The sequence below is a fragment of the Ahaetulla prasina genome, chromosome 2 (genome assembly GCF_028640845.1).
Source record: "Ahaetulla prasina isolate Xishuangbanna chromosome 2, ASM2864084v1, whole genome shotgun sequence".
In the NCBI taxonomy this organism is placed as follows: Eukaryota; Metazoa; Chordata; class Lepidosauria; order Squamata; family Colubridae; genus Ahaetulla; species Ahaetulla prasina.
The window spans coordinates 156,466,663-156,483,574 of record NC_080540.1 but is presented as its reverse complement, the minus strand read 5'-3'; the positions used below and the strand labels follow the sequence as shown (position 1 = coordinate 156,483,574).

At 39.9% G+C, this 16,912-nt stretch overlaps 1 protein-coding gene across 2 annotated transcripts in view; it reads left to right on the top strand.

The window, feature by feature from the left end:
- ANKRD52 (ankyrin repeat domain 52) overlaps positions 1 to 16,910 on the top strand; it is a 77,225-nt gene extending 60,315 nt beyond the window's left edge. For both annotated transcript variants that reach the window (XM_058172820.1, XM_058172821.1), the window contains exon 28: positions 688 to 16,910. In XM_058172820.1, coding sequence (XP_058028803.1) covers positions 688 to 932 — 245 coding nt within the window. In that variant the 3' untranslated portion in view covers positions 933 to 16,910. The remainder of the gene's footprint in view (positions 1 to 687) is intronic.
- Positions 16,911 to 16,912: the final 2 nt, after the last annotated feature.

The following is a 16,912-nucleotide window of genomic DNA, read 5'->3' as shown; positions in this document are numbered from 1 at the left end:
TCATCCCTGGGGACTGGCTGAAAGAGTTTCAGCTCTGTGTCTGCTTGGATTTCAGTAGGGAGCTCTTTCAGGCCGTCCCATAGAGACAAGGAGGAGCCTTGTCAGCAAGTGGCAGCCAGCGACATGCAACCTTTCCTGCTGACTTCCCCATTGACTTTCTGGGGAAGGCAGCAGAGAAGATTGCCCATTCTGATCGCATGATTGCAGGGCGCTTGAGAAAAGTGCAGTCAAAAGTGAATAAGTTGCCAAGCATCCACCAGATTGCAATCACATGACCTGTGTATGAATGAGAGACAGACAGACAGACAGACAGAGAGATTTTGCAATGGTCCAGATGTATTTTACAAGCTGTAAAGTACCTTTCCTGAGGCCGTTGTTAATTCAAACCATTGTTAAGTGAACTTTCAGGTGACAAATCAAGGACTACCCGAACCACTTAGCCTTAATGGCTGTCTCCTGAATTTTAAGCAGGATGTGTGTTGTTTTTTTTAAATGAAATAGAAACAGTATCATCTTAAAATACCTGCTTTGTTGAAAATATATAGTCGACATTTAATGTAAGGCATTCTGAACAAATAGTCCAAACCGGCCCTTTTAATTTGTAATCTGCTGGCCTCCTTTCCCCAGGAATGGCTTTGCTTTTGTCGTTGCTGCTGCTGTGGAACTGAATTTGCTTGTCTTTTCCAGGCCATACCCCAGCCTTGGCTTGTGCCCCCAACAAAGACGTTGCTGACTGCCTGGCACTTATCCTTTCCACCATGAAGCCTTTTCCACCTAAAGACGCCATCAGCCCTTTCAGCTTCAACCTCCTCAAGAACTGCGGCATTGCTGCCAAGACAGCCGCCTGCAGCTCCCTGCCCAACGGGAACAGCTGCCCCTACACCAAGGATAGGCACAATGCCATCGGCTTAGATGGCTGTTATTCGGAATAGCTTAAAAAAAAACAACAACGATGATGGGTGATCTAGTATCTCTTCTATTTATTTAGGAATTCTATCAATATAGGACACTTTAAAGGAGAACAAGACTGGGAATGGGCCTTCTAAAAGGTCCTAGGAACCAAAAAAAAAAGGAAAGGAAAGGAAAGGAAAAAAAAAACCCTAGAGAAAGTGATCTCAGCTTCTGCATCCTACCTAGATACTTGCTTTGACCACTAGCATTTCTTTTGCTATCAAAATTAACAAAAGGAAGTGTGGGTTTTCGAACATATTCATCCTTTTAAGACATTTTTGTTTAAAATTACTCTGTGAAGCTTTTAAAAAAAAATCTGCTTGTATTCTTCTTTCCCTTGCTGTTTGCCAAAGGGCTCAGTTCTTCTGAGTTCAATGTTTTTTAAGCAACCCACATTTTTTTCAGTCCAAATTCCTTAAAGCTTGATGCTTTGAGTGAAGAGCCAATTCAATTTGTTTCATGCACGGGGTTGCGGCGGCAGCCAAAGGACCTGAATTTGATCATCTGGATCATCATCTTAACTGTGTCTCCCACACTTCCCCTCGGTCAGGCCACCTTATCATTTTGGGATCATTTTCTCTATGCCCTCAGAGTAAAAATAATTCCGAGGGACCCAGCAGTGTAGGCAGGGAGCAGAAGCCTGAATTGCTGCTGCTTTTTGTTTTGCATTTTGAAATCAGGACAGGGAGGACCGCCAAGAAGGGCAGCAGTTGCTGGCAAAGTGCCACTATCATTGCTTCTTCCCGTATGGTAACGTTTGTTTGTTAGTTTGTTGTACTCGCCCTTTTTGATTCCGGTGAAAAACACTTGAACTGAGGACTACTGTACTTGGATACTCTGATATTTTAGGCAGCTCATAGTCCCTTGCATGCACCATGGATGCTGTTGCCCAACCAACGCGGTTCCTCTTTAAAAAAAAAAAAAACTTAACGTATGCGCTGCCAGAATTATCCCAACCACATCAGGCACTTTAGGGATCTTCTATTTTTGGAGGCTGGTTTTTTTTATTTTTTTATTTTTATTTTATTTTTTTGTGGTGGGGGAGAGGGAAGGTTATCGGGGTTGCAAAACATTGGATCCCCAAAGAGATTTTTTTTTTGTGGTTCCCCCTGCCCCCTCCCGTCTCTGTGTTGTGCAGCGTTTCCCATTAGACAAGTCAGTGTTGCCTAAAGAAATTATTTATAAAGAAGCAAGCATTTTCTCTTTTGAAAAATAGCAAAAAGGAAAAAAAAAAGGAAAAAAGCTTTCTGCAAGGAGAGAACAATGCACTTCAGAATCTTACAATCCTACATTTGTATTTATAATTTTTCCAACTAGAATAACATCCAGCAGATTTCATTAGGGTGTGTGTGTGTCTGTCCGTCCATCTATGGGTGGGGCTCTAGTATGAGTGCGTATTTTTTATTTTAAAATTCCTATTTATTACACATTTGAGCGTGTGCACTGTTTTTCTTTTTGTACTGTAAACTGTATCATGTGTAGAAACTAACAAAAAAAAAAGATTATATCACAAAGTATGTTCAAAGCCAAAGATTGGGATGTAGCAATCAGATGAAAGCTGCTGGGTCAAAACTTTATGACTTAATAATCTTTTCCATCGCTTTCCCAGTCCTGCAGAGCTGTGGTAGGCTTGGGACTGCGTTTAGCAGAACATGTGAATTTTCAGAAAGAATTATCCCAAGGCATAGTCTGTTTGGACCAGCAAGCTTTAAGGCTAGTAACCCTGGGAAACAAACTGGCTTTTATTTCCCCCCCAGGGTATCTTCTTACAGACTATCTTTGATTGTTAAGGAGAATATATGAGCCAGCTGTAGACTTGAATTCTTTTGCATCACCGTGCATTTTACATTTCGAACAATGTATAGGAATTTAAAACCCAGAATTTAAATGGACAGGCAAGCTATACCTCCTCTGCCCTGGCCTTTTCATTACCAGATTTATGATGCAGAGTGGACACCGATGCAATTGCTAGAGCCTTATTTGTTTGCATTGACTGGTTTTCCAAAAATAGAAATAGAAGAATCGGAAACGGCCAATTTAGAGAGTGCGGCTAATGGCTAGATCTTTCAAAGAGGAGAGTTGAATCGGGAAGTGAGAAAAGATTGCAATGAAACAATAAGTGTAGACAAGACACAAATCCCTTCCTTTTGGCACTGTTTGAATTTACCAAAGCCAAATTCCTACAGCCAAATGACACAGCCACTATCTTGCCCTTTGCCAAACAGTGCATTTTTAAAAGGATACGATCACTTTGTTTTTCTTCTCTTTTTATGGAGCCTTCCACTGCCTCCATCCCTTCACACCCAGCCTCCCTCCCCCTTCCCCCCCATGGGCTTTGTCTCAGAGATTTATTAGAGATTTATTACACGTCATTTGGGATCAGTACTTCTAAGCATTTGCTGAATTACTTTGTTTGTTTCCTGCATATGGATAGATTGCAAAAAAATAAAATAAAAATGGGGGCCTTAAAGGTAGTGAATTCTAGTCTTCAAACAAACCTAACAATGTCCTTCGACTAAGCCTTCTTCAGAGACTAGGGCGCTACTAGCTTAGCTGTTTCTTCTTTCTTTGATGCCCAAGGAATCTTAAGAAATCTTTTCATTTTTGCAGCTGCCGGGTAATGAGCATATTAAAATTTTCAATGCACTTGCCAAAAAAGCACAGCGGACAGCCTGTTGCAGATTGGCCATTAACGTTTTTCACTGCACTATGGTTGGGTTACTTTTCTCTGCCCTCGGTTACTCCTCATTCTCTACCTTGAAAGAAAGTGTTAACCTTTCTACACCAAATACCTCACTGTTGGAATAGAAATGAACAAAACTTGAAGACTCCTCTTCTCCCCTGTCCCCCACTTTTTGATGAGAAAGGTCCTTTTCGGCATCCTGTAGATGGAGAGCTGAAAACAAAACAAAAACAAACAAAACAAACCACTTGTTTACATTTTATTAGGTACTAGCAATTTACTTTTCAAATTGCCTAATTTTATTTTTAGCCTTCTAAGCGCAATCCTTTTGGGGTGGGGGCTCCCCCCCACAGAAGGGCAAAGAGGACATAAGTTGGGAGGGCCAAAGTAAGTCTGAAGCCACTCTTGGTCATTGTTTGATTTCTTTTCAAGGGCTAAATGAATAATCCTCTAAAGGCAGAAACTGGATTGAGACATTTGTAGGGAAATGGGTGGGGGAGATCCAGTGTTTCTTGCAGCGCTGAGAACTAGGAGGCCTTCAGGTATTCTGTCTCTTCCCACAGGTGCAATGGTTTAAACCAGGGGAGGGGGGGGTGTCCAACCTTGGCAACTTTTAGGACTTGTGGACTTCAACTCCCAGAATTCCTCAGCCAATTCTGGGAGTTGAAGTCCAAGCCATGTCTTTGTGGCCTAGAGGAATGTGGACTCATTGAGAAATCCTAGCGCCTTTTGTTCTTTTAGGAGAGAAAAACCCATTTTTCCCCCTTTTACTCCTGTGTATTGAATTGTAGTTGCTTCTGTAGCAGTTTTGGGGAATGAATATAGCTTGAATGGTTCACAATTTCTACAAGAGGTCTTGAACCAAGGAGGTGAAGCTTCCATGGACCACAGTCCTTAGAGAGCAGAAATGCTCCCTTCTCAGTTTTTCTGTTTTATTGTTTTTAAAAAAGCAGGAATGAAATTTGAAGGAAGGGGCAGAAGCTGAGATACAATCAGCGTTCTGAGATAAGTTTTAGAATAAGGGAATTTCCTAACCCTACTGCCAGATGAATTGGGCCTGCATCAATTTTATTTCTTATATTACCTCTTTATATTAGAACTGTCATCGGTTTGTGCAGAACTTCTTTTGCTGAACTGATGAAAAATAATCAGGCAGGATCGTCTTTTTAATTGCATTCTTGCAAAAAAAAAAAAAAAAAAGGCATTCCCTTTCTTACATTTCACCCTAAAAATGGAAGATATGACAATCAATGTGATCTTTTTAAGGGCTTCAGCGTACTTAGCTCTGTAGCATCGCACATTATTATATTTTTAGTGTTCCATTTAACTTTTTCCTTTTCCTTAAAAACAATGACAAAGAAAAAAAAATGGAGTGGAAACAATTCCAGCAGCGCATATCTAAATTAATATATTTTGTTGCTTTTTTAAAAAACAACACAAAACAAAGAAATGGAGGCAGCAGTTGGGTTGGGTGTAAAGAAATGTGGCCAGCTCTGTTTTAGTTGCCAGTCTTGTTCTCCTTTAATGCTGTAACATGTACATTTTGACAGCACAGCTTGACAGTTTTAAGTAATAATTCAAATGTCTGGTGGTAATAACTTGCATTATTGTGCTAAGATGAGAGTTGGTTTTCCCTGGGTGCATTGCAAAAGAGGGCTGGAGGCAAACTTCCTTTTTTACTTCCTCTCTTTTCTCCCACCACCCCTTCCCTCCAGTATTCTGCAAGCACATTTGACTTCCTGGTGTGCAGTATTTTACACAGGGTTGGGAGGAAACCCGGGAGTGGGGCAGAAGAGGATCTTGGCTTACGGCGTCTTTCTGTTGCCATCTTCCTTAGGAATGGCATAAAAATCTATTTTAACCGTGCATCCTTCTTTGCATCTTAGAAGACCCTGCTCCTAATATTTCTGGATGGTGTTGTTTTTTTTTCCTCCTTTTCACTCGTCTCAAAAAGCAATCAAGGAGCTTCCCTTCTTAACCAATCCAAATAAGGAAGTTTTTCTCCAACCACCTTTCTCCGAAGCACTTGCTTTACAAGTTTAAAAAAAAAAAAAGCACTTTTGTTTAAAAGCATGAGGGTCTCATTCCCACTTTTATAGCAACCTATAGGAGAAAGGCCAGCAAGGGAATAATACGGGATCAGGAAAAGCCTATTTTCCTTTTCGTCCCTCCCCCCACTTTTTTTTTAAATTTTATTTTTTTATTTTTTGGTCTATGTTGGGTGGGAGGTGGGTGGAGAATTCTTTTAATTTACTTCAGGGCTCTAGAGTCATGGTTCTAGGGTTCAGAGAATTAGAACAAAGGGAAGTTGTGTTTTAAAAAATAAACAGCACAAATACATTTCAGCTTGACAAGTGTATTTGCACTGCCATTGTTAGATAAATGGGCCTTCCACTGGGAGCCCAGCTGAGCCATATAACTATTGACAAACACTGAATGTAAATGTCCTTGTAGTGGGCAAGTACTGAGAAGCGATAAATTGATCATATATTCCTAAGTGGGCACTTCAGCGAATTTAAAATAATTGATCCTGATAAAATGATGATGCTGTTCCTTTTTTTTCTAAAAATGACTTTATTTTGTTTACTTTTCCCCAGAGGTTGCTGGAGCTTAAGAAAACCCATTTGTAGCATTGCTATTGTTCATTACTTCTACATTTATTTGTCCTCTTTCCCCTACCCTGCTGCCCAAGGAGTTCAAAATCATGGGATATAGACATCCCCCTCTAATAATTCTAAAGAGCTGTAATGTAAAAAAATAATAATGAATTTACAGGATTGGAATCTGTGTCCCTGAAAGTGATTTGTAGATTAGCACCCACAACCCTTGTATATTACTCTAGCCTGGTTTCTTGGTTCGGTGCAGTGGATTACCAAAGGGGCCTGCTTTTGGCCAGCTTCTGTACAGGTCAAACACGCAAGAGACTTTGAATCTCCTTTAGGGCTAATGCTCACTTTGTATTGAGAGCTAGATCCAAACATTTGGCCTCCTTCTGGTAGGAATGTGATAGGATAGGAATGTCCTTTATCCAAGGACCTGTCAGAATACCTTGCAGGTGAGGCAAATTGGGGTGGAAAGATTTCTCTAACGACAGGAAGTTTTAAACTCCAGCCTGCATAAGGTATTCTGGCATAGCTATGAACCTTAATGTGAGCAATCGTCTTCTTTAAAAAAAAAATCAGTTATTAAAACAAATATCCAAGCAAGTAACCTCCCTTCCTCTCCTTGCTGAGTATTGGAAAGTATATTTATATATCCCATATTTAACTCTCCTTCTCTCTCATTACTCCACGTATTTTTCTCAAAAACGTTTTCCATGTCAAATTGTGGTGTGATTCCGTTCTGATTAGCTATTCGCCCAATAGTGCCAAAGAGATGATGAGATTAGGAAGGTGGTGGAGAGAGATTCGGTGATCTTTCATAGCATACTTGGCTTTTTAAAAACAAATTATTTAACCTCTAAGCTCAGTTCAGCTTGGCCTTGAGCATATTTTTATGTGCAGGGAAATGGTGGGGAGTCGGGAGAGGAACCACCATCCGTATTGGAAATGTAAATGTGAAAACCTTGAATTGTTTCATTGCTTTAAACCTTCTCTTGGTGGATTTTTTTTTTTTGTAAATGGGTGCTTCAGTATCAAGCATGTAGCATTTGAGAAAAAATGTGACTTCAGCATCGCTTAACTCCTACAGAGTCAATGTTAAAGGAAGAGATGGGGATATATAGATTATTTTTCCCCACTGAAGCAAGGAGGAATGTTAATTGCAGTTGGGATTCTGTGAACTTTGAAGCAATGATTTCATTCGAATCATGAAGCTGGGGGACAAAGAAAAAGCTGTTAACGTTACAAATAGGTAGAAAATATTTTGGGCTGGGTTGGGAGGGAGATAGATTTCTAAAGTCTCCCGTAAGGCATCTGTAGCAAGTTCTTAGTGTCTTTCTTTCAGTGATCTATATGTAAATGCTGCACCGATGTATATTATGCACATAAAAACATTTCTTTGAATAAGATAGGACAGACCTCATCTCCAGTCAGGTATAAACTATTCTTCTTCTTTTGTGTGTTGGTTTTTCTCTGTGTGTATGTGTGTGTGTGTGTGTGTGTGTGTATACCTGTATGCGATGAGCATCTTTTCAAATTCACTTTTGGTGCAAAAACAAAAGGGATGAAAAAGAAAAGAAAGAAAAAATAGCCTTACTTTTAATTCCAATCCTATCTTAGTTTGTCAACTTGAATATAATAAAGCAGAATTGCATGAAAGTCTTTGAAACTAGCTGAGCCTCGTGTGCACGGTGAGTGGCAGTAAACTTTTTTCTAAACAAAAAATTAGTATGCAATTTCAGCCACATAGCTTTTAGAAAAATCCCTGCATTTTGTTTGTTTGGGTTTTTTTTGGTTTGTTTTTTTAAAGAATGGCGCGCGGGGGGGTTGATTATACCAGCTTGTGCCTGCTTTGCCTTCTGAAAAACTTGGGAATTTGTTCCCACTCACTCACCCTTCATGCTGACCAGAAGAGAAATTTCATAAAGAACCTTACATTGTTGTTTGTTTGTTTTTTAATGAAACCAATGTTTTCCAGATGGTAGTAAGACCTTAGATAACCTCTTTGGACATCAGGTTTACTGACAGTATAGATTAACAGCATGTTTAGTTATTGGAGATAATATCATGGGAGGGGGGTGGTTAGGGAGGAAAATAAGGATAAATAATATCAGCAGATGTTTCAGATTATCTGCTTTCCAAGGTAATGCCTTAGGGTTGCATCCTGTTTGGCCTGTATAAATGATTACTACATTTTAGATACACTTGCATTTTGCACTTCTATCAGCAGTAGGGAAAAGACCAAAAAATCACTGGAAGCGTGGAAATTACTCTAGTTCAGGGCTGTTAAACTCGCAGCCCATAGGCCAGATGCCTCACAAGTTTGACAGCCCTGCTCTCTGGTCTTTTGACCTGCATGGTGGATATATGAATCTATTGTGTAATTTTTGTCCCAGGCATTTGGTTGCAGCACTGTAAATCTGGGATCCCTTCTGTCAACTTGATTATGAAGATCAAGAAAAAGGTTAGTTTCAAGTCCTGCCTCTTTAAGGTTTGTCAATGTACAGCTGTCCCCTCTAAATTTACTATTCTTAACAGCAGTCCTCTATGATTGTTCATCTTTAATTTAGGAAATGCAAGTAGCCTGGATATTTGGGGGAGGGGAAAAAATAAATGGAATGGCCTCACAGAAACAAAAGTTTCAGACTTGAGAACAAGCCTAGGTTCTTACATTCTGGTAATTTATTTGGTATCTGAAATTTGCACTAATCGATTAAAGATCCCTTAAGCAAAATTGGAAATAGAGGCATTAACCAGCAGAGCACACTTTGAGAGATGCGAAGTTGGAGATAAAAGATCAAAACCAAAGGGAAAATTGGTACTGTGGGTTCTTGGAATTTGACACAGAGAAGACTTCCATATTGTGTTGGGCATCTTGTAGACAATATTGAGTAGTTTGGGTTCACTTTTTAGAATCCCGCAGTATACCAAAGTAAACTCTTTTTATACTGACAAAAAACAGAGGCCAGTGAAGGAATTAGCTTTTAAAATGAGAGAACTAGAAAAGACCATTATCAAAGGTAATATTTGGAAGCATAGCTTTATGGACTAAAAGTGACTAGGGCATTATTGGATTGTGTTAGTTGCCAGTTATTAATATTTTGAAAGGCATTTTTCGTTGATCCACTTGAAGATATTTATTGAAATGGCTGCTGATAGTTTTGTATGCATGTCCTTACTTGAATGTTTTGGAAAAATAATAGTGAAAGGAAGTTCCTGGAATGCAATTGCAGTTAACCTAGGTGTTACGTCAGCGTCTCTGGCTTGCTGACATTGGAGTAGGGAAGGAGTAAGACCGAGGGAAATGCATTTGAAGGCAGCCTGCTGGCATTTCTCCAATTCCTTTCCTTGCTTCTCCTCTATCTTGAGATTACTCTTTTGGCACTATCAAACTGACTTCTGATTCTTTTAGAAAGGGAGAATGTTAATCCAGGCAGCTAGATTTAAAAGTAGAAATTGAAACATATATTGTATTGAAAGAATACTCTTAAAAATGTTAACCATTCCAGACGCCTTAGCTACCTGACATGAATGTAGCTTGTTTACCTTATGAGAAGAAGCACCTTACAATGTTCTTCTATCTTCCTTGTAGTGAAAAGGCTAATTCAGCATTGATAGGTTACATTCAAAGCCCATTTTGGTAGGAAGGATTGCACTGTATAAGGGGAGTATGATGGTATTTGGGTCAGGTCCTTCTCAAGTATGAACTCTAAATTGGCTACCCCATCTCGATTATTGTTTTGCCTAACTTCACTTAACTCTTATCCTTCATCTCATAAAGAAAAGCAGGCAGACGATTTAGGATTTATTTTTATTTCCCCTTCTCTCAATTTTCTCTTGTATACCAAGGTGACGGATCTCTTGGGGTTTTCTTTCCTAAAGTGAGCAATGCTTAGTCATAAAGCCTTATGAAGTATGCCAGCTTAGTCCATGTGAAAGTTGGATGATATTGGATCTCAGGTGGAGTGGGATGATGCAGGACGTTAATTTAGCTTCTTCAAACCTAACATTGCCTTCTTTCTGTTTCTGCAATCCATACATATTACTCTAGTACCTTAAAAATTAGTTGCGGGTATGGTGACTCCATTCTTTGTATGTTTGGTTCTGAGATGTGTAATCCCACTTTTCTGGGGTGGTTTTGAGATTTATAATCCAACTTTTCTGGGGTGAGAACACCAGCTTTGGAAAAGCTGAACTAAAACAAAATGTGTTAATTCTTGCTAGGGTAGTTTTCTTTCTGCCCTGCTGTAATATGATGCTATGTTGTATAGATTCAGAGCTTTTAAAATTGCACTAAATATGTATGTGGCAATTTCTGATTTTTCACTTAATTTCTCTTCCCCCCTCCCCCCCCCCCAAGAAATCAAGCCGTTCCTTCTGTTAGTAGGGAATGGTATCAGTTATTTGCCATATCTGTTATTCTTTTTGGCTTTCTAATGGCTCTTGCTTCCTTTCCCACTAAAGCAGCACTGTATCGAACCTAATGCTGAATTCTTCAGTTTCATTCATTATTATTATTTAATCCTTGTGCTAGTTTATTTTACAAATTAATATTTCTCTCCCTCCGCCCCATATTTGCAAGTGATTTCAATGTATAGGAACAGGGCTACAATGCAAGACTTCAGTCCCAGGGCTTTGGGCCCTCCAGGCTTCTACCAAAACACAGATGGAGGTTTATATTTACAAGTTTATATTTGCAAGCAGAAATTGAGAAATAGAGTTTCTCTCCTCCACCACCAGCCCTTCCCCAACTGCTAGCTTTTCACATGGGAAATGAGGATACAAGCTATAGCTGAGATGTCACCCTCTCCTTTTCTGGCAGGAAGCTTAGGCCTTCCACAAGTGGTTTTTTTTTTTTTTCCCCAGAAGTAATGGCTAAGTAGAACCTAATTTTGTGCTGAAGAATTGTAGAAAAGTGGGAATTACTGGTCATATACCGCTGGCTAAAGCCGCCTGGCCCTTTTCTCCTCAGCACTTGGGCCTTTGAGGCTGAACTAATTTGGAGTGAGAATAGGGCCTCCTCCTGCTTCTCTTAAATATCCATGTTCATAGAATAAAGCACAAACAGGGAAGGGTTTCTGTAGTAGATTAATTAGCAAAAGAAATCGGCAATAAAACTAGGCAAGTGCCCAAGCGCTTGCTTAATAAAGAAATGAGAATTATAAGCAGCCAGGCAACTTTCTAGGATCCTATAAACTAACACTATCCTTATAATAGCACTCCCAAAAGTGATGATAAGAGCTACTATCCTCATAGTAGCAGTCTTAATCACTTTTCAGACTTATGTTGCAGTGAGAGTACACTTAGAAAAAGAACACCCGCTTTGACGATTTGTTGAGAATTTGTTGAGGCAAATATGCCCAACTATAAGTGGAAGTGGCTTGAACTTTTCGCAAGTTTCATTCTTTGTTCTTTTCACAAGAATCTGTCAGAAGTTCGCCAGTTGCATTCATATGTAAGAAGTAATTGTGTTATGCACCCGCCTTTAGACTGTTTACCTTCCAAATTAAGAAAAGACAGGAGAAATGTTATATTGGTGCTGATTGGCTAAGACAGAGGTCTTTAAACTTGGTGGCTTTAAGACTTCGTGGACTTCAACTCCCAGAATTCTGGGATTGAAGTCTTAAAGCTGCCAAGTTTGAGGACCCCTGGGCTCAGATGTGCTTAGGTATTTTTATGTTAAGAATGCAAATGCACCTCTCAAAGAAATAGCTTCATAACATTATTTTTCCACTACTACTTATCCAAGTCCCATCTTAGCATCTTCCAGATATTCTGGGTGCCAGCATTCATCATCCTCACCCAGTGTGGCCATTGGCCCACAGACCAGAAATTAGAGAGTTGGTGCAAGAAATTTAGAGGGCACCAACATAGAGAGAAGACTATCATCTTGTGTAAATTTCAGATCTAAGCCCCTTCTTTAATTAATGTTATGGTGAGGGATGTATAGAGTAGCTCATATTCCCCACCTCCCCCAAAAAAGGTAGAGGACTCCTAAACTTCCTAAAGTCTAATATGAATGCTAGAACTTTCAAACCCACTCAGGTGTGAGAAAACAGTATGTCCTGCATGTTGCTCAGAGGGAATAAGTTACATCAATGAGACCTGCAGATTGTCCTTAATTTTTCTCCCCCCCACTTCCCCCCCCCTCCAGCAGTCTATTTTGAATCTAGGATAGGGAGACCATGTTGACAATCTAACTAGAGTGTGCCTGCCTTTGTTTTCTTGAAGTAGAACTGTGGACATAACTATTATTACTTTTAGCATTCCTGTTGCATGTTTGTTTTGAATTACTGGGTCATGCCTTCTCTGCAATTTGGAAGTCATGAACTGGGGTGAAATTGGAAGCTCGGGCGGTTTTCCTTTGAAGACCTGGAAGAGTTGCTTTCTTTTCCTCCCGTTGGGTTCATGACAGACGCAACGCACGCCCTTGTAACAGCCAACCTGCTGGGTCTTTTTTTTTACTAGTCGTGGGCTTGTCTTATAGCAATACTTGTTGGCTGTGAGCTTGCGGGCAACTTAAAAAGTTACCTTTGCTTGAAATAGATTTCTTCTTTGGGAGCAGCAATAAAGGGGATAGTAGGAGGGGAGGGAGAATAAAACTGATTGCTGTGTTGAGGGTTTGTAGTCCATTCTTATAGTTTGTACTATTGGGTGTTTCGTGTTCTGTTTTATTTAAAAAAGAATTGGGGGGGAGGGTGCATTATAATGATAAATAGAAGGATTTCTAAGTATTGTGATAAGATTCTTTATAAGCACTGATTTTCAGCCCCAATGGGAGCTTTCTGCTTGAAAGCTTCGATGACCTTTGATCTCTCATGTACTGTACCTTCCCCATAGTTGTCCTCGTTGCTTTTACCAGTTCTTTCCTTCTCCCTTGGTTTCTTTACCCCGAGATGCACAAATGGTATGTACCTTTTAAGGGGGCACCCTAATTGTGTTGGGTTTTTTTTGTTGTTGTTGTCTCTGTAAGGTAGATGCAGCCAATATTTTGTGACCGTGTTTGTTAGGGGTGACTTAGACGATATAGTCTTTCTGCATGAGCCGCAAACTGTGCTTCTCTCCCCACCCCCTACTCTGTCTTCTCTTCCCAGCCGTAGCTGCAAGTATGCAACAAGAGTCGGGGAGGAAAGTGTGAGGGCATTGCACACATTTTACACTTTCCTTGTTTTAGCTAGGGAGGGAATACACACGTGTATTTTCCAGCCTGTCTTCTAAGGATTGACAAAGATATCTTAACTGTCAGTGCTAACTTTTAGCAGATTGTGGAAATAATGGTGCAATTGTTTCAGGGTGGTTTTAATCAGCAGAAGATCAGGTCAGGCGTATACATACATACATACATACATACATACATACACACACACACACACACACACACACACACACACACACACACGTTCATATATATTCTTGTATAAATAATATAAAATCTTAAAATATGAATTCACTCAAACACCCTTTTGCCTAGCTCCTTTTTCTTGGCCGCTGAGCACTTCTCAGTTTCTTGCATTTCAGTCTGGGACCAAAAAACTTTATAACGTAGGTAGCCCATAATAGCTAGGAGAACCACAATATACCGTCAAAGGAAATCTTGTCACATCCACTGAAAATGGAGACAGAGCACTAAAGCAGCCTTTTCCAACTGCTGCTGGCTAGATGTGCTAGATTTTAACTTGCCCATCCCTTCGGCTGTGCTGGTTTGGGCACTGTGGAAGTTGAAGACCGACCAGCTAAAGCTCAAAGGTGGGAAGGGGTGCCCTACAGTATTTTTTTCCCCCCTGCTTAACCTGTAACTGCTGCGTATAAGTGGAAGGCTTTTTGTCTTCCGTGTTGAATCATTTGGTCCAAAGGCATTCAGAGAAGAGTGTATATTCTGACACCACGTCAGTTTAAGCATTCTGTTAGCTTTATCTGCACATTTGGGGCAAGGTTTTTAAACCTTGGTTAGCATTACCATAGTATTTTCTCTTGATTGCATGGAAGCCAGTGTGCTTCTCATTTTGGCTTCGGCATCAGTTCTTAAGGGAACTGAGAGGGAAATTGCACCAATTTAGAAGTTGTTTTACTAGAATTTTTCCTTTTCCTTTTTGTCTGTTACAGCCAGCTGCAGGAAGGCAGGAGCCTTGAGGAGCCCTTGGCTCTACAATAAAAATGGTTCTCGTCCTCCTTTGATTAAGCTCTCTGCATCTGTGGTCAGACCTGTAGTTTCTGTCTACAGCAGGTCAAGGATTTCCACTTAATCTGTGTCAAAAAAAAAACTGATTTGGAGAAGAGGAATGGATCTTAGCATTTCCCTTTAAAGTTGCTTGCCCTTCGTGCAAGCACTTCACATTGTGTGCATGGGTATTTGCATGCAGAGTCTTCATATGTATTCATGACAGGTGGTGTTAAGATTGGCTAAAGTGGTAAAGTCAAATCTTCTTTTAATTCTTTCATATTTAAAATTAAGAGTTTTAGGGTCCCTCTGATAAATAAAACATTTAGTTCTAGAAGGAACTCTGGGAAGTGAGCTTCCATGACAAGAGTTTTCTGAAACAAAATCATCCTTTGTTACCTTTACCACTTTAGGTGCGATCTGAATTAATTCTAATCCGCATAAGTTTTATATTTGGGATATTTTATCTCCCATTCCTTCTCCTCCTGCCAGGGTGGGAAAGCTCTGAAGGATGATAGAGATGCCTGTACTATATTAAAAAGGATGGGTGTCTTGATAGGGAAGTCAGTCTATATTTCAACAGTTTGGTTAGGGTATGGAGAAAGAAAGAATGGGTCTTCTTACCTAATTCTTACAGTAAAAACCTGAGCAAATCAGGGCACACAAAACCCCTTCTTGCTGTTAAGATGCTTCACATCTTAAAACACCAGGCAAGGAGGGAAAATCTATGGGGTGGGAAATCTGTGTTTCCCATGAAACCTTTAATGAGCATTAATGTGGGAGGAGGAACGGAAGGCAGTTCTTAAATCAGCACCTCATATTTACTGTACCTGTTTTGTATTTGGTCTTTTGTATTTAATAGGGTAGAATGGGATTGGGAAATATTGTGTTTTCACCTTCAGAGCACTGAATCTACAACCTGCTGATCAAGACCAGCATGCAACCATGTTGACCTCCTCTGAGGCAGGGGCCTTAATTGGGATGGTTTAGTTAAGCAGATATTTTTAAATTAGATGCCTCTTTGTGTGTGTGTGTGTGTGTGTGTAGGTGTGTGTGTGTGTTTGTGTATGTGCAGGCGCGCATACGTATGTACGTATGAGTGTGTGTATATGTTGTAATAGGTGAGTGAAGATGGGAGTATTGTTCGAATGGTAATATTTTGGGTTTGGGGATGAATGATGGGTTAGTGGAACAAGAATGGAAGTGCTGCCTGTGAAGCATCGCCCTTCTCCATTGCTTGTACCTTTGGAACCATAATGATTGTGTGGAAGTTTAACTTTGCCCCCTTATCTTGGTAGTTTTGGAAAGCTTGGACCAATGTTTAGAAGAGATTATTAAAAAAATAAGCATTCAAATCAGCTCACAGGCTTGCCTTCTTACTTGCAGACACATGATCTTCCTTCAAACACTGGTTTAAAGCACAAATATATATATATATATATGCAGGTTTTTGTATGTTCGGGTCTTTTCCCGTGTAAGATTGGCAACGTTTCGATGAGATCTCACTCATCATCTTCAGGCTTTGGCTTTGTTCTTATGTGACCAAAGCCTGAAGATGATGAGTGAGATCTCATCGAAACGTTGCCTAAATACTTCCAATCTTACACGGGAAAAGACCCGAACATACCAAAAGCTGCATACATATACCCGTGAAAACCTACGAAAACAAATATATATATATATATATATATATATAAGAAGGGGGTTGTTTGGTTACAGGGCAGGAGTTGCCAAGGTCAGTTCACATTCCCCAAAGTCTGCTTTTAAGCCCAATGCAAAGGAAGTTCCTGATACGCAGTCAGAGTGTTGCTCTTTTGAGATTGATTGGCAATCTCCCTTTCTTATAGATCTCCTTGCCCTCGTTTTTTCCACTGGAAGCAGTCCCTTCAAGGATATTTTTTTTTACAAAGTAATTATGTTTCCCTCAAGAGCAGAGGTCTTCAAACTTGGCAGCTTTAAACTTGTGGACTTCAACTCCCAGAATTGAAGTCCACAAGTCTTAAAGCTGCCAAGTTTGAAGACCTCTGCTCAAGAGTTTTATTCTTAGATAAGGCAGGTCTATCAAACCAACCATCAACTATTCTTCCTTTTCTTCCCACCCTGACCCCAGCCTGGTTGTTCCATGAAATGAAAACATGTTAAAGAGATCTTATGTAAAATCATATTGAATAACAATGCAGTGAGGTATCACAAGCCATCCATCCCCCTTTCTACACATCTCAGTCTTGCGCACAGTGTGGAAGCCACCTTGTATAAGCCCTTTACATGAATTCAGTGAATGGTTAACTTTTTTTTTTTTTGTCTCAGATGATATATATGCATTTTCAAAATTACTGCATTACCTTGGGGGGGCGGGGAGGTTGGGGAAAAAGGGTTAACAGGAACTTAAAACTAAAATTAAAAAAAAAACAAAGCATTCAGACTTGATCTATTTTCTACAATGTATGCTGCGACCAGGTCCTGTTATTCATATTGTGGCTTTGAATCAATTATGTTGATTAAAATGCTGTTGCTTCTATT